This window comes from Carcharodon carcharias, chromosome 4 (assembly GCF_017639515.1).
Source record: "Carcharodon carcharias isolate sCarCar2 chromosome 4, sCarCar2.pri, whole genome shotgun sequence".
Lineage (NCBI taxonomy): Eukaryota > Metazoa > Chordata > Chondrichthyes > Lamniformes > Lamnidae > Carcharodon > Carcharodon carcharias.
This window is the reverse complement of record NC_054470.1, coordinates 156,125,781-156,152,295: the sequence shown is the minus strand read 5'-3', so window position 1 is coordinate 156,152,295 and position 26,515 is coordinate 156,125,781. Positions and strand designations below refer to the sequence as shown.

At 40.8% G+C, this 26,515-nt stretch overlaps 2 protein-coding genes across 3 annotated transcripts in view; one reads left to right on the top strand and one right to left on the bottom strand.

Annotated features, from left to right (window-relative positions):
• Positions 1-21,561, top strand: part of LOC121277040 (low-density lipoprotein receptor class A domain-containing protein 1-like) — a 46,967-nt gene extending 25,406 nt beyond the window's left edge. The window contains exons 4-7 of one of the 2 annotated variants that reach the window (XR_005942789.1): positions 1,442-1,579; positions 3,358-3,480; positions 17,716-17,846; positions 21,500-21,561. Coding sequence is in view for 1 of the 2 variants with exons in the window: in XM_041185959.1 (XP_041041893.1) it covers positions 1,442-1,579; positions 3,358-3,480; positions 6,096-6,235 (401 nt within the window). In the remaining variant the exon portion in view is untranslated. Of the gene's footprint in view, positions 1-1,441; positions 1,580-3,357; positions 3,481-6,095; positions 6,428-17,715; positions 17,847-21,499 lie in introns of those variants that run through there. The other variant, XM_041185959.1, reaches the window with a different exon arrangement.
• On the bottom strand, positions 13,782-26,082 carry btf3 (basic transcription factor 3). Its single transcript, XM_041185960.1, has 6 exons — positions 25,949-26,082; positions 24,555-24,623; positions 21,043-21,156; positions 17,364-17,565; positions 16,213-16,269; positions 13,782-15,773 (listed from the first exon to the last, which is right to left on the bottom strand). Exons 2-6 carry the CDS (start codon positions 24,621-24,623, stop codon positions 15,727-15,729), a joined length of 489 nt encoding a protein of 162 aa, XP_041041894.1. The 5' UTR covers positions 25,949-26,082; the 3' UTR covers positions 13,782-15,726.
• Positions 26,083-26,515: the final 433 nt, after the last annotated feature.

Below are 26,515 nucleotides of genomic sequence, written 5' to 3'. Positions count from 1 at the left end.
GGTAGCAGTTGTGGGTTATTGCCATTTGTATAAGTCTTAATGAAATAAAATTCTCATGATAACTTTCCTTCTGTTGCATTCTGCTTTCCGAAATCAAACTGGTATTACCCAGCAGTGCATTAACCAATTTGATGATCTTCCTTTGTGTGGGTGGGCGGTGGTGCTCGCTAAGCAGAGTCTTTCTCTAACCAAATTGACTTAAGAACATAGGAACATGATAAATAGGAGAAGGAATAGACTGCTTCCCCTTGAGCCTGCCTTTCAAGACAAGCATGCCTGATATTCAACCTCAATCCTACTTTCCTGCCTGCTCCCCATATCCCTTAAGTCTCTGAGTGATCAAAAAAAAATATTGATCTCAGTCTTGAATATGTTCAACAATGGAGCATCTACCCCACTGAGGCAGACAATTTCAAATATTCGCAAACATCAGACATTTCTCCTCATCTCAGTCCTAAATGATTGACTCCTTGCCCTGAGGCTGTGCCCCCATGTTCTAGATTCCTCAACCAGGGAATTCAGCCTCTCAGTTTCTACCCTATTAAGGTAGCACATTTATTAAGGGACTTTCAAAGTGTGCCCTTCCTCTGTGGTAAACTGTAATCAGCTACTTGATTGGTACCCCATCATCACCTTAAACATTCACACCTCCACCACCGAAGCATTGACAGTATCTTCGGAATCCGTGACCTCGATCACCTGGAAGAACAAAGTAGATGCAAAGGTCCACCACCACCTGTAGGTTGCCTCCTAAGCCACACACCATCCTGACTCAGAACTACATCCCAGTTCCTTCACTGTCCCTGGGTCAAAATCCTGGAACTGCCTTTCTCAGAGAATTTCTGAAATATATGTTGATAAAGTGTTGGGGCAGTCATGACAACGTGTCTCACAAAGTCTCCCGAAGTGTTTGAAAAATCCTCTTTGAATCATCAGCAGCAAGTGAGCAGTCTTTAAATAGCACTTGAAATCCCCTGCAGTAACTTGCTTATTCCAATCAGCTGGTATCTATTAGGATAAGGCAGTTGATCAAGTGCTATTCACCAAGATGCAATGCAGCTTCCTTAATGAATGCTAACAGGCATTTCCAAATGGTAATCAGCTGCTTAATGATCCCACAGCCAGCCATTCCTAGAGTGCACTTCAACCCCTTTACCAAGATTGCATCTTGTGCTAAATATACGTGAAACCAGCATTGCAGCTTAATACCCCATCCTGGCTACCTCAGAGGCTGCTTAACACCTGAAGTAACCACAGAAAATTGACCTCAATATGCTTCTTAAGTTAACCGTAGAATCACAACATTAATTATTCAATACCACAGAGCTAAAATAAGGAAGCCAAATAAGGAAACCAGCTGCTTCAACAGGTGATGTAATTATTCTTGTTAACCGTAATAGCAGTAATGCACTTTTATTTTTCCCATATCTCTCTGCTTTAGTAACCCGACTATGTAAAACCACCTCAGGCGCAAATGGCTTTCTGTGTGATGACCGCCAAACCTGTCTCACTTCCACACGCGTGTGCAATGGCGAAGTAGACTGCAGCAATGGGGAGGATGAATCAAACTTGTACTGTGGTATGTATATCACTCAAGTATCCTCAATCCACATTTTCACATTGAAGAAAGTACTTGGTACATCTTAAGAGTTTATCATAAAAGTTTACTAGTTCTTAATTTTGCTCCAGCATATTATAGATGGCAGATATGTTTACAGTATTTACTGGTCGTGAGGAAGATATAATTACATATTTACATCCTCTAGACATAAGCACCATTACAACTTCAGTTACCAATGCTTCAGATTCTCATTATCAGTATATCATTTACTTAGTTTATGTTGCTTCCTTTCACATGCTGCTCTCACCTGTAGATTGGCAACCTTAATGGTAAACATATCTCTTGATTATCTTCTGCTATTAAAGATTAGCAGGAAATAAACAGCACCATTCTTTAATATTTTGTGACATTCAACACTCCTCTAGTGTTCTGCTTTCTTTGCTGTGGGCTTGCTTTGTGTACCTGAATTTCTCTCTCCTTGTGTTTCTGATCTTCTATATTTTCCTATGTCTGAACTTTTGTCTCTATCTTTGGACCTGAAACTTCACTGCCTTACTTTTCAACTCAATTTCCATCTATTTTGTATGTCTGATATTCCTGCGCTCTCCCTCCCTATTTCTGCCTGAATTCCCTTTGCCCTCTTGTGTGTCTGAGCCTGTCACTGTTTCCCTGTGTGTCTAAACTCTTCCTTTTTCACCATATGAGTGTACTCCACCTATGGGATGCAACAGCTCTGTGATATTTATTGCACTTAATCCACCAACAGCAACACAGAAGAAACTCAAGAACCAAATCAAATGAGCTAAACCAGTAGAATGGGAACTAAAGAATAAAGGGATAGTAGAAGAAATTCACATTTTAAATTAACAAAACTATGAAACAATACACATTTGATACAAGATGGCCACCACTGTGTTCAAACATTAAAGCTAATCAGTGAGTTATTGGGCAGCCACAGATATGTAGTTTATTTGGCGAAATCTTTCTGCCAAATAGTAGTTGATATGATGGTACTTGATCAAACCATTATGGAAACTTGGACGTCCTCGTAGATAGATAGGTTGTAAACAGTGCTTTGAAATTATTAAATGTTGCCCTCACCTAATGTCTACAAGTACACACGTCAAGAAGAAATCACTGAATAGGAGTTGAGCATGAGAATCCAGGCTTAACTTTCCCAGGAGTGCTGAGAGTATCATAAGGTCAAAATGGCTAGCCCTGTGAGATCGGCTAAATTAATATAAGCCTTCTGGTCTGTATCGCTTTATGCCTTTACCCTGCATTACAATGTCAGAAAGCTATCCAAAGTATATTCTAATGAAACAGTCTGGCTTTTTATTATAGTATTGGACTGATAACCCAGAGATTGCAACAAGTTGTGAAAACAACTGAATAAATCTAATAATTTGCAGGCTAGCTCCAAAACAAACTGGTTTGCCAATGTCCTTCAGGGAAGGGAGTCTGCCTACCCAGGCCTGACCTACATGTGACTATAGTTCCACACTATGTGACTGACTCATAGTGCCCCCAGATCAACTAGGGATAGATCATAAGTACTATTGGTGTTTCCCATATCAGTACACCAAATAATTTGGGATAAAGATTGATGGAAACTCCTGAGGAAGTGTTTTTACTATTTCTCCATGGTTTCTGCCAATATTCTGCTGAAAGTATACTGGCATATCAGGAAAACCTCCACAGAAATTCTACCCCACCCTCTGTAATTTTATGAAAAATGTATAGAAGTAGCTTTGACCATTACATACCTTGCTGTCCCCTTTACCTTTCCTGAACAGGAGACCTGCCTCATAGCCTCCCCAAATATTTAGTTTTTGTGTGTGGCAACCAGAGATCCTGGACCTATTTAGACAAAAAATGTGATGGAAAAAATGATTGTGGAGACTGCTCAGATGAATCAGGTAATTTAATACTTTCAATGTTCTGGCACAATATAACTTTGCTACAGATTTATTACTACAGGATGCAGAACTAATCAATGCTTATAATGGTAATTAATATAATGGAAACAAAACTCTCTAAATATGTATTGTTTTCCATCCTACCCTTCCATAAGTCTTCCTGGTACATACTCCAAGTGGACAGACAGTTTTCTCTGAGCTTTTCTCAATACTGTGCTAAATAATTGCAAAGGCAAGAGTGGCCTAGAGTGTTTCTTCCTTGCTGTTGTGTGGGAAAGTTCCTTATCACCACCTGGTGTCCTGACACAATATACGAATGGTGTATTGAACCCAGCTCACAAACCTCAACTTCTCAGGGGAGCATTGCCTGTGCAATCTGCTGTGCGACTGCACTGCTGTTACTACTGTACTCTGGTCTGGACTCCAGCAAGTGAGGAGGCCATGCCATGCCAGTGCCGCAAAACTACAAGTGCCCTAAACTCCTTTACTTTCAGGCCAGTCCAGGTTTCAGAAGGTGTCATGGCACACAGCCCAGCTGGCAAGCATTCCTGAATATGTTTGGATTGTTGGCTTTTTGGCAACCACTGGCTTCCCCTAAGTGCAAATACTAACAGACTACACACACTTGCACCTCCCTACAAGCCAGCTGTATTCCTTAATCTAAAAGGATTTCTTTTACTGAATGCCCACCAGGTCAGCAAGCATAATTTAAGGATAATGGAGCTGTGCCTTGAATACTGTTAAGTTCTGGTCATTATGACTCAAAAACAGCATCCCCCCAAGCCCTGGAAAGTTTTAAAGGACTGAGTTCCGAGGAAAAGATATAAAAAAGTGAATGCAAGTAGTAGATATGATACTAAGTGAACCTGAACACTATGTTCAAGATGGATCAAGACTGCAGAACATAAATACCAACTGTAAAATACAAGTTCGAGGCTGATGTCGGGAAACAATTGATTACAAAATGATTAATACCTAACGTGGTCATCAATGAAAGCAAAAATCATTCAAGAGCCAGTTAGATTTCATCATGACAGAGTTATAGGTTTCCATGGAAGGAAAAGTTTGGTGAGCCAAACAACCTTCTTCATCTGTACTTAACATTGTGGCAGAAAAATTTACAGCAATCTATATAGCTTCCAAGTTAATAAATGATTGAGTAGAACTGAAATACCACTAATTCAAAAGGGAATACACTAGTAAAAGCACCATGCTGTGTACTGAGTGTTAGTACATAAGGGCTTGCAAGTTGAATAGCTCCTGATGTAGGGTGCGGGGATCACAATGTCACATTAACCCACACCAGTTGCTTCTGATGCAGGCAGCACATAAACTTGTGCTGCATGTTCATTTAAATGATTGTAGCTTGCACTCAGCAAAGCACATTGTTGAGTCACTGCATGCCAGACCAAGGGGCACGAAATTGTGAGAGGCTTGCATGAGTTCAAACGAGCCTGCACTGTTAAAGCCAGCCTGCATCACTTAAAGGGGAAGTGCATTTTGGCTGGAGCAGGTGCTGAAAGTCATTGTGAAACTGTGTTCACCTGGGAAAGGCTCAAGAATGGCACAACATTGGCAGAATACATGTTGCAAGATTTTAGGATGCTGCACTGGTGGCCTTAATGCAGGGGATGGACAGCAGGAGCAATGTTTTTTTTTCATGGAATGTGGGCGTCATTGGTAAGGCCAGCATTTGGGTCCATCCCTAGTTGCCCTTGAGAAGGTGGTGGTGAGCCACCTTCTAGAGCTGTTGCTGTCCATTTGGCGCAGAGGGGAGTTCCAAAATTTTGATCCTGCAACAGTGAAGGGTGATATAGTTCCAAGTCAAAATAGCTAAATGAAGGGGTACTTGCAGGTGGCGGTGTCCCATGCATCTGCTGCTCTTGTCCTTCTAGGTGTTAGAGGTTGTGTGTTCTGAAACTCCTGTCAAAGGAGGCTTGGTGTGTTGCTGCAATGCATCTTATAAATGGTATACACTGCTGCCAATATATGTTGGTGGTGAAGGGAGTAAATGTTTGTGGATGGGTGCCAAACAAGAGGGCTTCTTTGACCTAGATGGTGTTAAGCTTCTTGAGTGTTGTTGGAGCTGCATTCATCCAGGCAACTGGAGAGTATCCCACTCCTGACTTGTGCCTCGTAGATGATCGACAAGCATTTGGAAGTCAGGTGAGTTACTCTCCACAGAATTCCCAGACTCTGACCTGCTTTCATCGCCACAGTATTTATATGGCTGGTCCAGTTCAGTTTCTGGTCAACAGGAACCCTAGGATGTTGATAATGGGGGATTCAGTGCCAAAATCTTTCAGTGAACAATCATAACAATTGAGGAGCAGGAGCAGAAAAGCTGGTTCAGTGAAGGCAAATGAAGCCAGACGGCAAGAACATCAATCGCAGGGCTGATAGCACTCAAACCAATAGCCCAATACAACAAATGCAGCTAAAATATATACAATTTCTTCCAACTAACTGTGAGCAAGGCAACAGGAAAGATTCACTAGTTTTTAATGATACATAGATTGGTTTAAACACAGCATTAATAAGCACCATATAACAATGGATTTTAAAAATTATACAATTTGAACCATTTTTTATGAATTTGTTTGCTTGTTTTAAAGAATTGCAGTGCCCTGCTTGTTCTGGATGGAAATGTGTTACTGTCTTCTTCAGTGACTGTGACTGCATACCTAAGAGTCGCTGCAAAGACAACATTCAGGACTGCAGTGACATGAGCGATGAAAAAAACTGTACAAAGTGACAGCTGAATGGATTTCTCACATTAGCCTTGGAATTTTTCTCTTCAATGCTGCATGGATGATATATATTCTTTTCTAAGCTTTGTGCTACTTTAAAGTAAAGGGTAAACATACATATCAGATCCTGTTGGGTTAAATGCTACTGTATTGTGAAGTATCCCAGTTTCTAACACTAAAGATTACCGTAACCAGATGCAGCAAAACATAATTTGACTGAATTTGTTTTAACTGATGAGCAATTTTCTCAGATATCTACGCTGAAGATTGCACATTTGTATGCAGTTTCTGCACCACATTCCAATAGGGAATTCAGAAGAAGTGCCTTTACCCAAAGAGTGGTGAGAACGTGGAACTCGTTACCACGTAGAGTGGTTGAAGTGAAAAATATATATGCATTTAAGGGGAAGCTAGACAAGAGAGGAAGGGGTTAGGATGACAGATTTAGATGAGGAAAGACGAGAGGCTCGAGTGGAGCATAAATGCTGGTTAGGCCGAATGGTCTCGCTATGCTTGTATCCTGTGTAATCCTAAACATTCCCAGTATAAATTCCTATCTCTGCATTTATTATGGAAACGGCCCATGCCACACTGTAATTATGTGCTCCCAACATCAGAACCAGGAGCAGTGGTAGACCATATTTCCCCTCCAACCTGCTCCGCCATTCAATAAGATCATGGCTGAACTTGGACCTCAGTTCCACTTTACTGCCCGATCTCCATACCCCTTGATTGCCTTACAGCCCAAAAATCTATCTCATCCTTGAATATACTCAATGCCTGAGCATTCACAGCCCGCTAGATTAAAGAATTCCAAAGATTCTTCACTCCAAGTGAAGAAATTCCTCCTCATCTCAGTCTTAAATGATTCACCCCTTATTCTAATACTATGCCACACAAGTCCAGACAAGGGAAACAACCTCTCAGTGTCGACCTTCTCGAGCTCCTTCAGAATCTTACAAATTTTATTCTCATTCTTCTAAACTCCAGAAAGCATAGATCTAACCTATTCAACATCTTATCCTAGGACAACCCTCTCATCCCAGGGATCAATCTAGTGAACCTTTATTGTGCCATCTCCAAAGCAAGTGTGTCCTTCCTTAGATAAGGAGATCAAAACTGCACAATACTCCATGTGTCTTCTCTCCAAAGCCTTGTACAATTGTACTCTTATGCTCCAACCCACTTGCATTAAATGCTGTCATTTGTCTTTCTAATTGTCAGCTGTACCTGTAAGCTAACTTTCTTGTATGAGGACACCCAAATCTCTCTGAACATCAGCATTTAAAAGTTCCTCACAATGTAAAAAATATTCTACTTTTCTAATTTTCCTACCTCACATTTTCCCACATCATACTCCATTTGCCACTTTATTGTCCACTTACTTAACCTGATCCCTTTGCAGCCTCTTTGTGTCCTCCTCACAGCTTGCTATCCCACATAGCTTTGTATTATCAGCAAACTTGGATATAATTAGTGGTGCCACTGTTGTACCTCAGTTATGCATCTCCCAGCTCCTCATCTTGGACTGAAGATAAACTCCTATAATACAACCAACCCCATCTCTGCTTTACAAGTTACTGCAGGTTTGCCAAAGTGTCATAACAATAATTTCAGATTGTATTATTTTAAAATGGAATCTGAATTGCACCTGAAAGTCCTGGTCCAATTGCCCCTCAGACTCTAACCTTCACTCACCAAACACACCCCATGTGCAACTGCATGGATACCTTATTAAAGTGAGATTATATATAAAGTCTTTCTTCCTGTTGCCATAATTTGACCTTATCATCGCATTTAGCCACACTTTGTGTTAACTGTTTCTTCCATTATAATTTTGTGCCTGCATTTAACATGAGTTGTGCCTATTAAAACATGTCAGCTGTAGTGACACAATCTGGCCGTTTAGTCACTTTGTGCCTGGTCTATGACCATCATCTCAAAATTTTCAAAGCCTCTGAAATTAATGCAAACAGAATCCTGCACTTAGTTTCAGCCGATTGTCTCATCTCTCGTGTCTAAATAAAAGCTTAAAAATTACATTCTGTTTATTACTTTCAATTTGCAGCTCTTTGACCAATGCTGAGGTCTGTCCCAGTGCTGCACGAGATGGCATTTGCAATTTATGCAATATTTTTTATAATATCATGTGATGGCAGCCTCACTGATCTGACCCCAGATTGTGTCACATCCACCGACTGCACGAATACATTGAAGCACCACAGCTGTGAGCTGAACTGAGGCTTGTAACTGCTCATTAGGAATTCTCCAGCAAAAAGCCAAGCTTCTGTTTGCAGCACCTCCCAAACCCATGACTTCCAGCAACTAGGACAAGGACAGCAGGTGCCTGATCACAGCATCACCTCCATGTAACTCACCAGTCACACACTGTCCTAACTTAGACATGTCACCATCGTTCCTTCATCATTGCTTGGTCAAAATCATGAACTCCGTACCTAACAGCATTGTGGGAGCACTTTCACATCAACTGCAGCAATTCAAGAGGGAGACAGGATTAAAGGCTGGCTTTGCCAGTGCCATCCATAACCTGAATAGCAATATATTTTAAAAACTACCTAGCTCATTCATACTCATATGGGCTGAACAGGGACACAAGAGAGCTCCTGCTCCATTGACCCCATTCCTACTGACCATCTGATCTCCCTATCCAGCCCCATGTTAGCTAACATTAACAGTTCTCCTTCTTTGGTACTGGCCCCTTCAAATCTACTGTTACAACCCTCTCCTCAAAAAAAAAATGGACCCCTCCAGCTCAGCAAGCTCTCATTTTTTTTATTCATTCACAGGATGTGGGCTTCACTGGCTGGCCCACATTTATTGCCCATCTCTATTTGCCCTTGAGAAGGTGGTGATGAGCTGCCTTCTTGAACTGCTGCAGTCCACATGATGTAAATACACCCACAGTGCTGTTAGGGTAGGGAGCTCCAGGGTTTTGACCCAGCGACAGTGAAGGAACAGTGATATATTTCCAAGTCAGGATGGTGAGTGACTTGGAAGGGAACCTCCAGGTAGTGGTGTTCCCATCCATCTGCTGCCCTTGTCCTTCTAGGTGGTAATGCTTGTCAGTTTGGAAGGTACGGTCTAAGGAGCCTTGGTGAGTTCCTGCAGTGCATCTTGAAGATGGTACACACTGCTGCTACTGTGTGTTGGTGGTGCAGGGAGTGAATATTTGTGGATGTGGTGCCAATCAAACGAGCTGCTTTGTTCTGGACGGTGTCAAGCTTCTTGAGTGCTGTGGGAGCTGCACTCACCTAGGTAAGTGGAGAGTATTCCATCACACTCCTGACTTGTGCCTTGTAGATGGTGGACAGACTTTGGGAAGTCAGGAGGTAAGTTACTCATCGCAGGATTCCTAGCCTCTGACCTGCTCTTGTATCCACAGTATTTATATGTCTAGTCCAGTTCAGTTTATGGTCAATGGTAATCCCCAGGATTTTGATAGTGGGGGATTCGGCGATGGTAATGCCATTGAACATCAAGGGCGATGGTTAGATTCTCTCTTGTTGGAGATGCTCATTGCCTGGCACTTGTCAACCCAAGTCTGGATATTGTCCAGGTCTTGCTGCATTTGGACTGTTTCAGTATCTGAGGCACGCATGGTGCTGAACATTGTTCAATCATCAGTGAACATCCCCACTTCTGACCCTATGAAAGAGGGAAGGTCTTTGATGAAGTAGCTGAAGATGGTTGGGCAGAGGACACTACCCTGAGGAACTCCTGCAGTGATGTCCTGGAGCTAAGGTGACTGACCTCCAACAACCACAACCATCTTCCTCTGTGTTAGGTATGACTCCAACCAGTGGACAGTTTTCCCCCTGATTCCCATTGACTCATTTTGCTCAGGCTCCTTGATGCCACACGCGGTCAAATGCAGCCATAATGTCACTCTCACCTCACCTCGGGAATTCAGCTCTTTTGTCCATGTTTGAACCAAGGCTGAAATGAGGTCAGGAGCTGAGTGGCCCTGGTGGAACCCAAACTTGGCATCAGTGAGCAGGTTATTGCTAAGCAAGTGCTGCTTGATAGCATTGTTGATGACCCCTTACATTACCTACTGATATTCGAGAACGGACTGATGGGGCGATAATTGGCCAGGTTGGATTGTCCTGCTTTTTGTGTACAGGACATACCTGGGCAACTTTCCACTAAGCCGGGTAGATGCCAGTGTTGTAGCTATACTGGAACAGCTTGGCCAGGGGTACAGCAAGCTCCGGAGCACAAGACTTCAGTACTATTGCCAGAAAATAGTCAGGTCTTTCCAGTGCCTTCAGCTGTTTCTTGATATCACATGGAGTGAATTGAATTGGGCTGAAGACTGGCATCTGTGATGCTGGGGACCTCCGGAGGAGGCCAAGATGGATCATCCACTCTGCACTTCTGGCTGAAGATTGTAGCAAATGCTTCAGCCTTATCTTTTGCACTGATGTGCTGTGCTCCCCCATCATTGAGGATGGAGATATTTGTGGAGCCTCCTCCTCCAATGAGTTGTTTAAATGTCCACCATCATTCACAACTGGATGTGGCAAGACTGCAGAGCTTAGATCTGATCCATTGTGGGATCACTTAGCCCTGTCTAACACTTGCTGCTTAAGCTGTATGGTGCACAAGTAATTGTGTGTTACAGCTTTACCAGGTTGACACCTCACTTTTAGGTATGCCTGGTGCTGCTCCTGGCATACGCTCCTGCACTCTTCATTGAACCAGGGTTGAGCCCCTGGCTTGATGGTATTGGTAGAGCAGGGGATATGCTGGGCCATGAGATTAGATTGTGTGCAAGTACAATTCTGCTGCTGCTAATGGCCAACAGTGCCTCATGGGTGCCCAGTCTTGAGTTGCTAGATCTTGTTGAAATCTATCCCATTTAGCACGGTAATAGTACCACACATGGAGGGAATCCTCAATGTGAAGGCGGGTCTTCGTCTCCACAAGGACTGTGCAATGGTCACCCCTACTGATGTCATGGATAGATGTATCTGCAGCAGGCAGGTTGGTGAGGATGAAGTCAAGTATGTTTTTCCCATGTTGGCTCCCACCACCACCACCATAGAAACAGTCTAGCAGTTATGTCCTTTAGGACTTAGCCAGCTCGACGAGTAGTGGTACTACCGAGCCACTATTGGTGATGGACATTGAAGTCCCCCAAAGCACATTCTGTGCCCTTGCCACGCTCAGTACTTCCCCAAAGTGCTTAACATGGAGGAGTTTCATCAGTTGAGGGAGTTCAGTTTTGGGTAATCAGCAGGTTTCCTTCCCCAGATCTGACCTGATACCACGAGACTTGGGGTCTGTAGTCAATGTTGAAGACTCCCAGGGCAACTCCGTCTCGATTGTCCCACCGGCTGAGTTTCATTCCTTTTATGGAGGGCATTTGCATTGATGTGGGTCTGGAGTCACATGTTGACCAGGCATTAATGAACCAGATGGATTTTTTATAACGGTCATCATTTCAATTCCAGATTTTTATTGAGTTCAAATTCCACCACCTGCTGCCGAGGTGGGATTCGAACCCAGGTCCCACCCTGAGCATTACCCTGGTTCTCTGGATTACTAGTCCAGTGACAATCCCACTATGCCACTGCCTCAACCTCCTGTTCCTCATCAAAGCTCCTGAACATGCTGTCACCTCCCAAATCCATGCCCATCTTTCCTAGAGATTCATATTTGAATCTTGTCAGATTTCTGCCATCACTGCTGAGACAGCTACCAAAATTCACAAATATGCTTAGTGATAAGCTCTCTCCATGACCCATCTGCAGCCTTTGACACCGTATACTACACCATCCTGTAGCAATATGTCTGCTCCATCATACAGGAGGGTGGGACTGCACTAACGTGGTTGCATTTTCATCTACACAGTTACAGCTAGTTAGCTTCAATGGCTCCTCTTCCCTCTCACACCATTATTTCTGGGGTCCCCCATGGATCCATTCCTGCTGCCGTAAACCCTACCCTACCCCCACTACTGATCCACACCATCTTCACTGGCATTTTTCCAAAACATATCTATGACAAGCCGATGATACCCAGCTGTACCTCACCACCATCTATCCCAACCATACCACTTTCTAAATTCCAATTCCTTGTCCAACCTCCAGTACTAGATAAGACCAAAACCTTTGTCATCAGTTTCCACCACAATCTCCATTCCCCACCCAACAACTCCATCGCTCCCTGGTAAGCATAAAGCTGAATAGACTGTTCACAATCTTGTCATATTTAATTCTGATTGGCACTTCCGATCACATCATCATATAGATCACTCATTTCCAAGTACATATCGCCAAGCTTCCCCACCTTGCCTCAGTTTATCTACTGCTGGAAGCTGAAACCCTCATTCTTTTTGACAGAGACTTGACTATTCCATTATACTCCTGCCTGGTGTATAATCTTCCAGTCTCCATACAGTTGAGCTCATTGAATACTCTGCTGCACGTACTCTGAACAAGTCCAATTCCCATTCACCCGTGCTTGATATAAACTGGGTCCCAGTTGAAAGACCCAAACACTGGCCTTCTCTGTAACTTTTCTTTTAAGACATTCCTGAAAACCCAGCTGCATGAAAGACAACCACCTAACCACCAATTCAATTTGTTTCCATACAGATGCTACAAGAATTGCTGAAAATTTCCTGCACTTTGTTTTAATTCCTGAAAGCCTACTTCTGACCAAGTCACCTTCCAAAATATCACCCGTACATGGTTTGGTGTCCAATCTTGTTTGATAACACTTTGCTGTTAAAAGGCACTATTACAAATTGTAATATTCTTATGCAAGAAGTCATTTTGCAACCTGAGTATGCACCAGGGCCAGCTGCTACCAGGATTCAAGAAAGTCAAAGTGGACCATCAAACTTTAACAGGGTTCAATATCAATTCTGTTGAACCAGCAATGCTTTGAAAGTCCAGCTGAATGCTTAATGCATTACTGAAACTTTAATTTCAAGATTAGAAATGTATAATGCTTATATTTGTGTGCTATCTTTTTCCTCATGAATTTTGTGGGCCTGGAGAAAAGGCTGTGCACTTAGTGTGGTTCCCTCATTAGCACATTATATAGCTCAACTGGATGTTATTAAAACTCAAAATAGTCAGCACATTACAGGACAGGAGCAGCCATCCTAAGCATTAATTCAAAAATCAAAATCAATTTAGATTGTTATTTAAAAACCAGGCAAATTTAAAGCTACCCAAGTTCTCTGTTTACAAGTGTATTTAGGCAAATTATTCAAGTCTTCTGTGGTGATCTGCCACAAGTGCAGATAAAAAAAACTACAAGTCCACTACCTGCAGATTCATCTAAATCTGTCCCAGGTCAGATACCTCACTACAGACAAGGGCTTGCAAAATGTACCTCAAAATGTCCATAATTTGAACAATCTTATTCTGAATTTCACCCTGAGAATAACAATCATTTACAAATACTCTTTACTCAGTATGTAACGTCACTAAACATGTATAAGCTGTCAAAATACATGGAAGATGAGAAAGACATTATACAAGCCTTTTGTAAAAAAAAAAAACCTGGACAAAATTTTAAATTCCTATTTTGTACAATTTAATACTTTCAAGCACCATATTAACTCAAACTGCATTTAAGAAAAGGCGAGTAAATGCTTAGGATAAAGAATATTTTTATAGCTGCACTATAAAAACTATCACATGCATTTCTCTCATTCATCTGTTAAATGATTACATTTTGTGGGCTGCAAACAGATGTCCCAATACGTTTTTATTGCAGTAAACTTGACCATATTTACTCTGTAAAGAGAAATAGCTGTTGTCATAGAATGGTAAATATTAAATTTACACTGTTTGAACTGAATGCCAAGTTATACAAAAGAACCCCTTTAGTATTACGTACCAAGTGAACACAAGATTCTCATGTATTTCCGGAAAAATGTGAACATTATATACACACAGAAAGCAGCTACTAATTGTCAGATATTCTAAAACATTAAAGGGCAACAGCTATATATAAAAGTTGACAGCTCCTAGTCAGCCCTTATTACCAAGTTGTAAACATTAACAAATAATAGCTATTGGAATCTTTGAAACAGTTCATTTATGAAGAACTCCCTTTGATGCCACAAGTGGGCATCATTTTATTTCAGGATATTTCACTCAAGTATCACGTCTGTATGTTTACTACTGCCATAAGGCCATCTACAGTTAACCATTCTATTTGGTCACTGGTACACTATTTCATGATACACTAAAAGGGAGTTACACACAATATACAGTTTCTAAGAGATTGTTTGCAGTTAGTGCACAAAGCACAGTAATGTAAGCTGATTGATAAGGTTATCACAACTTTAAGCAAAATTCACTTGCTTTTAACCATCTGAACATGGTCAAAGTGCCTCTCATCCGGTTTGCAATTACCCTCCCAGACATTGAAGAAAAATTGCAATGAAAAACTGGTGTGCCCTTTTTCAGTCTTTCCTGAAAGATTTTTCATTCCAAATATGAAGTATGCATTCAGGAAATTGAAGTTTCACCCCTTATTGATCGACATTCAACATGTAGTAAAGTGAGTTAGGTTTTAGGGAGCAGAAAGCAAAGGAAACAGAGAACCACAACAGATTCAAAAGCTTAATCTGCATTATAATTCATGCAAGGTTGAGGAAAAAGAGAACACTGAATTTTACAACGTGTCTGTTCCATATTCCTTAAGCTGCTTATACTGTAACTACTTGATCGGACCCTCCTTTGGCTTCTGACAGCAGTTTAAGTGGCACGCAGGAATACTGTATCAGGTTAGAGTGGAGCTATATTTAAAACATGAAAATAGATTAAATTTTTTAAACATTCATGAATTATACTGGATCTGTTATTCTCAAAGCACAGTACAAATAAAAATCACTTGTTATACATCTACTTCAGTTTGTTGAATCCTGGTAATTTTGGGCTATGAATCCAGTACAGTTTACACTCCAGTGATTTTTTAATACTTGATCCACTTAGGTCCACAGAGCAAATTACGAACAGGAATGCTAATATAGGGTCAATCAGCTACCCAAATCTGGATATCTGGCAGCAGATGTTTCAAACAGGTGACTGATCATTTCTGCAGACATCTCAGAAATGTGAACCAAATCAAAATTTAAGTACTTCCCACGAGTGGAAAAAATGCCAATTTTCTAGCTGTTTGTTTTACCCCAACATCTCGACAATCTGTAATTAAATAGACCAAAATAGACACTTCTCTTCTTTATTTCCAATCCAATGCTAGATTCAGTTCAGACTTATTTCATTTTAACCAGGCTGCAAAGTTAGTAAACATTCCATTTGCACGACTCAGCATTAGAAGAGCTGCCATGGTAAACAAAAATAGGATAATTCTGCCACCATATGATTGCAAAACCATGAAATACCATAACAGTACAAAAATGCAAGATTACAAAAGAAAAAAACTAATACAAAGGGCAGCTTCTCAAAGCCATTTCAAGTTCGCGTCTTCAGATGTCAACTTCTGTTCAACTTGCTTCATTCTTTGAAGCCTCATCAAAATTTTCAACAAGATCTGTAAGAAATAAAAATCAGCAGTTAGATAATAGAAACCTAGCACTGTACCAGCCACGTGGATTCTTCACTTTCAGTCACCTTTAAGTATAAACGCCATTGAAACATTAACCTACATACTATGCATAAGTACATCCGCTTATCCAAATTTTTAATGTCCGACTTAAAGCACCAAATATGAAATGCTGTACTTCAGCATTTTTCCATTTATTTTTTGATATTTTAATGCTATTATTTAGGATATTTTGCAGACAGTGCTGTGGTAGAATTCAAATACATTTATGGGGCACATGTAAGCTGCAGAACCATACTAGACTGTAGTAGGCAAAAGTACTTCTGTTTTTTCAACAATGAACACTACATTTGAGATAGCATTTCTTGATATGGCTCTTGTGGCTTCGCTTCATTGGCACCAATTTGAAACCTCAATTTTAAATTACCTGGAACTTCATCATCATCCTCTTCACCAGAAGCAAGTGGTGCTTTGCTGTCCACAGCTGCAAACAAAATAATTCATTTGGTGAAAAATTATCAAGTCAATCACAATTCTGTTATTTAAGTAAACTCTCATTTAGCAGATAGGTAACCATTAAAGTGCAACCTAAATTTGCTAGATGCTAAAATGGATAGACACAGAATCATACAAAGAGGGGACAACAGGTCCTTCATGCCTGTGCTGCCTCTTTGAAAGACCTACCTAATCAGCCTCACTCCCCTGCTCTTCCCCATCGCCCTGCAACATTTTCCATTTTAAATATTAGTCCAGCTTTATTTTGAAAGGTGCTACTGAATCTGCTCCCACAACCCTTTCAGGCAATGCTATTCAGATTCTGCTTTATATAAAAAAGTTCTCATCTCCCCTCTGGATCTTCTGCCAACTATCTTAAATCTGTGTCCCCTGATTACTTACTGACCTTCCTGCCAGTAGAAAGTTTTCCCCAATTTACTGGACCAAAACCCTTCAGAATTTTAACCCTTAACAAATCTCTCCTTGGCCTTCTCTGCTTGAAGGGAACAATTTCAGCTTCTACATTCTCCCCACATACTTTGAAGTCCTGGTAATATGGTTTATTTTGCCACAACCAATTCAATAGCAAAAGAGACCACAGGAACTTGGGAACCTTTCTTCATATAAAACAGGTTATAGCTTACTTATAAGTATGTTGGCAAATGCAGCATGTACTTGGCAAAGTCCAACAAAAGGGAAATAAATGAATGGCTAGATGATCTGTTTGTATGATGATGTTTCTTCTCTTCATTGAAGAGTCCTACTGAATTTGTGTATTTTACTGGCAGCAGGTAGGTAAAACCCCACTTTAGCATCTCTGACAAAAACAATGCAGCACTCCTTTAGTAGCTCACTGAAGGGCCAGTCTAGTTTTGTATTCAAGTTCATAGTGACTCAAGGGGCAAGGCTGCTCAGTCAACCGTGCCACAATAACAATAGTACATTTCATAATGGAGATTTCTGGCAACTCGGTGACTAAAATCAATGAAAAGTATGTACTTCGACATAGAATTTTAACAAAGTGCATCATACTTTAAGAACATTTATGAGGAGTTACAAACACAACGAGATCAGTATACTAACGTTGTTTAGGCAGCGACTCTGCCAGCCGCCTTAAGCTGGTCAGACTATCTGCTCCAAGTTGATTCAGGATACTGGGCAACATCTCAGTCAGCTGCTTAGTCTCTGCATGTCCTGTGATCGTAAATGTATTAGCAGCAAGTGAAGCCTGAACTTTAGGATTATTGAAATGGATGACTGTTCCCTGGTTTGTGAACATGTTCACCTACAAGAGAGTTAAAACACTTAATTACAAGAATGTCGCACTGAAAAAACAAAAATGCCTTTACAGTTATACAATGCAACAATGGCCCAAATCAGCGGTGAAGCTGTGGCTTATGCTGATTGCATTTAACATATTGTTACTTTCTTGTAGGCTGCAGCAGGGACTTGCTCTCCTGGCTGCAGTGTGGATCCATCAGTGACATGAACAGGGAGTCCTAGAGTTGTGCCCCCCCCTTCATGAGTTGAAGATCTCCTTGAGATCTGCCTTCAGCCCAATGACAGGTAAGTGTTTTTAATTTTGCCTTCAATCATTTTCAATTCTAGATAACACCCCCATCCCACTTCTTGCTCACCAACCCCAGCTCACCCTAACCTGCTCAGGCACTTGGCAGGTCTAAGGGTGTGAGGAGGCTGTGAGCATAGTCAGGGAGTGGGGTGTAAGGAGAGACAGATATGCTTTGATACTCCTACTGATTTAAAGGATGGTGCTCCTAAGCAGACATTACACCTGCTAGGAGCAGCCCTAAATAAATCAGTACAAAAAGTAGTGTAAGTACAGGGCAAATAGTGGGAATTTTCATGCTCAGGTGCAACACAACTTCTCAATTTGAGCCAAGTGGGCTCCTCTGAACTTGAGGTGCTGTTTCAGTCCCCAGTAGCAGCAAACATCTCAACATTTACCACAATTGGGACAAGATCCGGCCCAATATATTAGGCTTTGTACAAAGGCCAAAGAATTTCACAAGTATCGATGGCTGTAGGAATATCTTGATTCAATTTTGGGTTATAAAATTTCCATTGTAACTCAACAATAATTTCAATTGTACTTCTATATTCTCAATTGTCATCAGTTTCTAATGAAACCTCCATTTTTTTTATTGTTCCCAAAATCATAAGTGATGCCAATTAGATTATAACTAAAGTAGGAACAATGACTGTAAAATGAAGACAAAAACGAGGAAACAATTTTCATCATATAGCTGCTATATCCATTGTCTGATTTTGAAGCCTTTCTCAAGGCACATTTAAGCATTTAAAGCTAATTGCTAATAAAAATCGCACATATGGCTCCCTTCTCACATTAAGGCAATACTATTAAAATTTAAGTATTTAAAATTTCAGTTGATTCAAGTTCAAAATGAGTTCATTATGAATGCATTATGGAACAGAAACAGGAAATTTTCCCAACTGATCTGTATCAGTATTAAGCCTCCTCTGATCCTACTTCATCCATGCTGCTACTCCTTTCTCCCTCATCTTTAAAAATTCATTCATGGGGTGTGGGCTTCGCTGGCTGAGCCAGCATTTATTGCCCATCCCTAATAACCTTGAGAAGGTGGTGGTGAGCTGCCTTCTTGAACCGCTGCAGTCCACGTGGTGCGGGTATACCCACAGTGCTGTTAGGGTGAAAGAGCGGCGATACATTTTCAAGTCAGGATGATGCGTGACTTGGAGGGGAACTTCTAGGTAGTGATTTGCCCATCTATCTGCTGCTCTTGTCCTTCTAGATGGTAGTGGTCGTGGGTCTGGATGGTGCTGTTGAAGGAACCTTGGTGAATTCCTGCAGTACATCTTGTAGATGGTACACACTGCTGCTATTGTCCATCGATGGCGGAGAGAGTGAATGTTTGTGGATGTGGTGCCAATCAAGTGGGCTGCTTTGTCCTGGATGGCGTCAAGCTTCTTGAGTGTTTTGGAAGCTGCACTCATCCAGGCGAGTGGGAAGTATTCCATCACACTCCTGACTTATGCCTTGTGGACAGGCTTTGGGAATCAGGAGGTGGGTTACTCGTCATGCTATTCCTAGCCTCTGACCTGCTCTTGTAGCCACAGTATTTACATGGCTAGTCCAATTCAGTTTATGGTCAATGGTAAACCCCACCCCCCAGGATGTTGATAGCGGGAGATTCAATGATGGTAATGCCATTGAACATAAAGGGGCGATGGTTGGATTCCCTTTTGTTGGAGATGGTCACTGCCTGACACTTGTGTGGTGCGAATGTTACTTGCCACTTGTCAATACTGTCCAGGTGTGGCTGCATTTGGACATAAACTGCTTCAGTATCTGAGCTGTCGCGAATGGTGAACGTTGTGCAATCATCAGCAAACATCCCCACTTCTGACCTTATGATGGAAGGTCATTGTTGAAGCAGCTGAAGATGATGGTTGGGCTGAGGGCACTACCCTGAAGAACTCCTGTAATGAATTCCACATTCTCAGGGGAGATGGTGGCATAGCAGTAATGTCACTGGACACGTAATCTAGAGGCCCAAGGTAATGCTCTGGGAGTATGGATTCAAATCTCACCATGGCAGCTGATGGAATTTAAATTCACTTAATAAACCTGGAACATAAAGCTGGTCTCAGTAACAGTAACCATGAAACTATCATCGATTGTCATAAAAATTCATCTGGTTCACTAATGCTCTTCAGGAAATCTGCCATCTTTACCTGGTCTGGCTTACATGTGACTCCAGACCCACAGCAATGTGGTTGACTCTTAAATGCCCTCTGAAATGGCCTAGCAAGCCATTCAGTTCAAGGGCAGTTAGGGATGAGCAACAAATGCTGGCCATACCACATTCTATGAAAAAATAATCTTTTGGGTAAAAAATGTTTCTCCTGAAATCTTTACTGTATTTGTAAGTGACATCTTATATTGATGATCCTTAATTTTGGACTCCCCACAAGTGGAACAGTCATCTTTACGCCTATCAAACACATTCAAAATATTTTAATTAATTTTAACCATAACATTGTGTCTCCAATTCATCCTGCAATCTTTGCAGCTGTTAGCAAAACTCCACTCACTGCCCATACTTTGGTCAAGCATCTACAACTGGTGGAAAGATACCTCCAAACAATCACCGGGCAGAGTTCAATGCAACAACCTAGGAATGCAGACTGATTTACACATCAAATCACTAAATTCACTCAGTGGATGTATCAGTTGATTCCTCAATAACAATTATTGTAATGCATGTCTCCTTTAGTGCAGGAGATGAAATACTATTCAACATCCTGCTCTCTAATGCTAAAATAAAGACAATTTTAAGAGCCCAATTTCCCTTCACCAGGTTCATCGATGTCTCAAAAGTATGGAATTAAGTATTTTATTTTAAAACAAAAGGTTTTAAACAGGGCATTTGCTGGTAAACATTGAGCAGCTTGAATTATTAAATCATGCCAGCATTAACCAAGCTATTTCAATTGTGTGCATATTAAAATCAATCTAGTCCCCACAATATCACCTGTACACAATGCTCAAAAACCAGAGAGGTGGTAAGAAAGAAGAGGAAAGAGAAATAATATGAAAAATAAAATCGGCATCTTCAGAATACACAATGATTTACACCATTAGTTTTTAGAGGCAGTGGAACAATAATCTGATTTAAAGGGGAATACAAAGTTCAAACGTGTATCACCCAGTCCAATCAATTGAAGATCACGTGATATGCAAATATATTTTTGTGAATACCTCTTCAATACCAGAAATATTATTCACACCAAGCTTCTTTAAGGAGAATTGGAGTTTTTTATCATCTGCTGTTGCTGTTCTGTGGACAACCTTCTTCTTTCTGCGGGCAGTACCCTGGTACAAAAACAAAAGAAAATTACATGATGCCTAATTCAACATTTAAAATTGCTAAATTCAGGCAATAACTACTAAAATATTGCACCTTTTTATTTTCTGGAAATGAACTCCAAATTCCAAACATGTACACTGTGAACCGGGTCAAATAACTTTCTTACATCCAGGCTGTGCGTGGCATTTAAAGTGCTGCATTTGTCACATCAACCATGAGTGTAGAAATAGACAAAGTGAAACAACTTTGAGACACCCACTCATGCTCTCAAGTTTTACCTACGCACAATAGACTAATGAAAATAGTCAACTGTTCCTAATATTTGCTTTTTATGTATGTTTTTGACAGCTGAATAACTTGCACATGAAAGATTCAGTGGATACTTCAATGCAGTTACTGATTGTATACTGCAAGCATCTGTATCAAGATCTGGCAACAAATTTTACATATTAAAGATATATATACGACATTCATTTATAAAGCAGCATCCAAGTCTAAAACCATCAGCTAGAATAGTGTTGACTAATATACTGGCCGCTAACAACTAATTGAAAATCCAGATACAGCTATGCAGCTCGATTAGTAAATACAGAATGAGTAATAGAATTGCTGTTAGGCATATAATGTTAACGCATGCATTCTCATGTTGCATGCTTGCACTCTTTAAACCTTTTTGTTCATGTTGGCAAAGGTATGTTTTATTGCCTTGGTTACTGAATGGAGGTAGTTAATACACTAAGTATTTATACACGTGAAGTATATTTATTTGTATTATGATAGACATTTTCTATTAAATTAGTGCAAGCAGTTAAATAATACCTGTGAGGAGTTAATTTCTTTTGTACAACTGTAACCAGACATTTCTAAACAATAATTGTATGCAAAACTGCAGAAGTTTTCATGAAGTTAGACAAGTATTCTTTATTGCACACTTAATTTTCATGGGATCATCTGAAAATTCAATTTCATTAGTGTAAGAAGTGGAACGATTCAACCCCCAAACTTTAGAAGATTGAACAGAAGCCTTCTCTTTTATCTAGGGCACCAATGTTGCCAAATATCTCAAAACTGTAAGATACTGGATCAAAAAGCTGTGTGCCCAAACTAGTCCATTGTAACATTAAGCAATGCATATTTCATTGTTATGTGAAAGTTATAGCAACTATTTTAAAGAAGATTTAAAGAGGTATCATCTTAATCTCTAGCATCACCAAGGTGGACAAGCCAGAATCTTTCATACACTTAACATCTAAGCAGAAGTTAGATCAGTTATCATTTGTAGTTACCCTACTTGCATGACAGCACAAAGCATGCATGGGTATCAACAGTTCTTCCTCTGACAAGACTAAGGTTACAAGATGGTGAACATATGATTGCAGTAGCATTCTTCTAAACTTTTCTGTCAAGTTTAACAGGATTACTGCGCTGAAAATTCTCTCCCCTTACTCGCCCTGTGTCACTATCAAAGACACCATACCTCCCAATCCACCTCTCCTGTTGTGCTAAAGTAAGATCACTTGTCTCAATGAGACTCAAGGCACAGCAGCGACAATAACACAAAAGTGCATGCTATAATTTTGCACCTAATAGGATGTTATGCAATTTTTAAAGTTACTCCATTTAAGACTAAGATTCTGACTAAGTACCACTATGAACCAAGTCATAGCAAAGCAGTGAATATAGTATTAACTTTTTTGTATGCTAGCATGTTACATACAATACCATAGATATATCTTACAATCCAAATTTCATCTATTTGTTTCTAAGATAATTCTACCAGGCTAGAAAATTAAGAAAAACTGTGGAATTATGCAATCTCATTTAGCTATGTAAATTTTTAGATTACTGATTCATATTTATATCAACTCATTGACTGCACATCAAAATGCTTGTTTTTTTCACTGCTATAAATAATTTCAAGATCATGCTGACTTAAACCAATCACCACTCTCCCAAATAAATGCTCTGGGTAAGCAATATTTCAGGTCACATCACAAATTATCCAGACAAAAAATGTGAAATAGATCTGTCTAAATAAACCTGTGCTACTTCTTGAAACTCTGGAGGAGATTGAATACAAACAAACCTTTTGCTGGAGGTCAACAACAGAATGCTAACCTGTTTTTTATTACTAGATGTTGAAAACTGAACATGCTACATGTTTCCAGCATATTCCGTTTTTATTTCTCTAAGCTCACACCAAGTCCTGTTCACCTAAACGCTCATGTGATTGCTGAACGACACTGGCTTCCAGTCCAGCAACACCTGTTTTAAAATTCTCATTTTTTTAATTCAAATCCCTTGAAAGTCTTACCCTTCTGTACCTTCCCCACCCCTATGAGATCTCTATGCTCCTCAATTTCTGACCTTGTCTGCATCACTGATTTCCATTTACCATCCACTGGCAGCTCTACTTTCAACTGCCTCAGCCTAAGTTCTGGAATTCCCTGCCTAAACCTCGCTATCCTCCTTTAACATATTCCTCAAAATCTATCTTGGGCCAAGTTTTTGGCCATTGCCCTAATATCTCCAATTTTGACCTGGTGCTAATTTTTGTCTGATTACACTTCTGTGAATCAGCTCTGGACATTTTACTATGTTAAAAGCAACACATAAATACAAGCTGTTCATTATCATAGAATGATTACAGCACAGGAGGCCGTTTGGCTCATTGTGTCCGTGCTGGCTCTCTGCAAGAACAACTCACCTAGTCCCACTACCCTGCCCTTTCCCCATAGCCCTACAAATTCCCTCTCTTCAGGTTCAATTTTAATTCCGTTTTGAAAGCCACCACTGAGCTTGCCTCCACCACACTCAGGCAGTGCTTTCCAAATTCCTACCGCCCACTGCACAGAATGTTTTTCCTCATGTTACTGATGGTTCTTTTGCCAATCACTTTAAATCTATTTTTGGTCCTTGGCCATTCCACTAACAGGACAGTTTCTCTTTCTATCTAAAACAAAAACAAAATCAGAATTACCTGGAAAAACTCAGCAGGTCTGGCAGCATCGGCGGAGAAGAAAAGAGTCGACGTTTCGAGTCCTCATGACCCTTCGACAGAACTGTCGAAGGGTCATGAGGACTCGAAACGTCGACTCTTTTCTTCTCCGCCGATGCTGCCAGACCTGCTGAGTTTTTCCAGGTAATTCTGATTTTGTTTTTGTTTTGGATTTCCAGCATCCGCAGTTTTTTTGTTTTTATCTCTTTCTATCTACTCTGCCCAGCCCCAAATGATTGTAAATACCCTCATCAAATCTTCTCTCGACCATCTTTTCTCCAAGAAACAACTCAATTTCTCCCATCTACCAACATAACTGAGATCCCTCATTCCTGCACAGGTTTCTTATCATTCAAAAATATCCAAGTTAGGCTGAAATGAAAACCTTATTTGGAAATTGCTTACCTTTCCACCAATGCGCACTTGTGCTTGCAGCTTGGCCAGTTTTTCTTGATTCATTATTATTTCTTTCATCTGAAATGCCAATTACATAGTCTAAAAAACATTCAAAAACATTCACATTGCTACAAACTTCCACTTTAAGTTCACCTCATGCTTGAACAAGGACTAAGTTTTCAGATTCAAATTGAAATCCAGAACAAGCAAAGCATGTTAAAACAAGTACAGATTATACTGTTCCTGGGACAAAGACATTAAGGGCGGTGTCAATCAGTTAAACACTACCACTCCAATAGTTCTGAATTCAGAAATAGCATATATACAGTTGAGTAAGGGAGCAGTCATATTAGATTTCTGCCAAGTTATTTTACTTTTTCAACCTTAATGTTTGAATATTAAAATGATCAAACACACACGATTAAGTAGATAACTAATCATAATCATTTTCTTGCCAACCCATTATACCATTTGAAACCAAACGCCCAAAATTCAGATCAAGTTCAAACATTAGGTTTAAAGTGCATATAAAATTAGAATAGATTAAACTGACGATAAATATTACATATTATAAAACAAATGTTACACTAATACTGTGCGAAGCTATTAAACTTACACGAAGACTGTTTCACAAAATGTTAGATTACATCAAGTTAATGCACTTGCTGCTTTCATCAATGCATACAATTAATTTACGCAAAGATAGATATCACAGAAAAGCAGAACATATACAAACTATTATCCAATAAGAAATTCAGTGTAAATTCAACTTGTTCGTGACACGATAGGATTTAATCGATAATTCAATCAGAAAAACGAGTAGATATAATCCGAGATACGGTTAGCTCCGACCCCAACCCGACAACGGCCGCATGATCGTTGGGCGACGGAGAAAGAGAATTTAACACCACAAAAAACGGTTGGGAAGTTACTAAAACGACAGCTAAAATTGCATCTTGCAGCAAAATACAGAAGTGCAATTTCCATAGTTTTCAGGGAGGGAGCAACTTAGGCAGAATTACGTTAAAATCAAACAACTTGAGGAGGATATGAAATTCGTCCCACGACTAAAGTGCATTAAAAGCCTCTTCTTAGGCCGAACAGAAACCTCCCATTGACTAAGCCCCGCTCTCCACAACGAGTGCGGACCCGATCCCCACCCAGGCCTCGGAGCAGACGGAGATCGGGCCTCGAGCTGTGGGGGCACCAATACTGAAGCCAGGTGCTGGCAGGGGGGAGTGGGGGGGGGGGGGGGTCGAAGGAGCGGCGGCTCTGCACCATCCCATCGCAGCCCTGGGCCGCGGCACCCAGTGGGGGACGGGGACCGGGATCAATCCCGGGCCGGTCACAGCGGCTGGCTGAGGGATAGATACTGATTCCCTCTCTCTCTTCAGCTGAGTTACCTTGAGTGTGGGTCTGAGTGTCCGGGCCCTGCCTGCCTGGCCAGTTACCGAGCTGCGAAAATCAAGTCACACGAGGCGTCCCGCAAGATGGCGGCAAGAGGGTGGTGCGGATGTGACGACACAGCACCTGACCCCTGCGGTGGGGGAGGGACCGGAAGAGCAGGAGGAAGCCATTGAGTCTATCGAGTCCTCTCCACCGTTCAATAGTGTTGCCAACCTGTCAAGATTGGCTTGGAGTCCCCAGGAATTGAAGATCAATCTCCAGGACACAGCTCTGGGGAAAAATCTCAGGGGGGATATTAAAACAGGGACATAGTAGATCGAAGGATCAAGATGTAGAATCAGTTTGGGTGGAGCTAAGAAACAGCAAAAGGCAGCAAACATTGGTGGGAGTTGTTTATAGGCCACCAAGGAACAGTGGCAATATTAGGCACTATACAAATCAGGAAATTGGAGGTAATGTAATGTGGGTAATACAGAAATAATGGACAACTTCAAGTTACACATAGATTGGTTAAATCCAATCAGCACTAATGCTGTAGAGAATGAATTCCTGGAGTGTGCTCT

What these genes read in the sequence shown, in the direction of transcription:
- btf3 (XM_041185960.1), bottom strand. Translation starts at nt 24,623, where the DNA reads ATGAAAGAAATAATAATGAATCAAGAAAAACTGGCCAAGCTGCAAGCA. An exon ending in ATATTTCTGGTATTGAAGAG is followed by an intron (nt 17,566 to 21,042) that starts GTATTCACAAAA and finishes ACTCTCTTGTAG; the next exon opens with GTGAACATGTTCACAAACCA. An exon ending in GGATGATGATGAAGTTCCAG is followed by an intron (nt 15,774 to 16,212) that starts GTAATTTAAAAT and finishes TATTTCTTACAG; the next exon opens with ATCTTGTTGAAAATTTTGAT.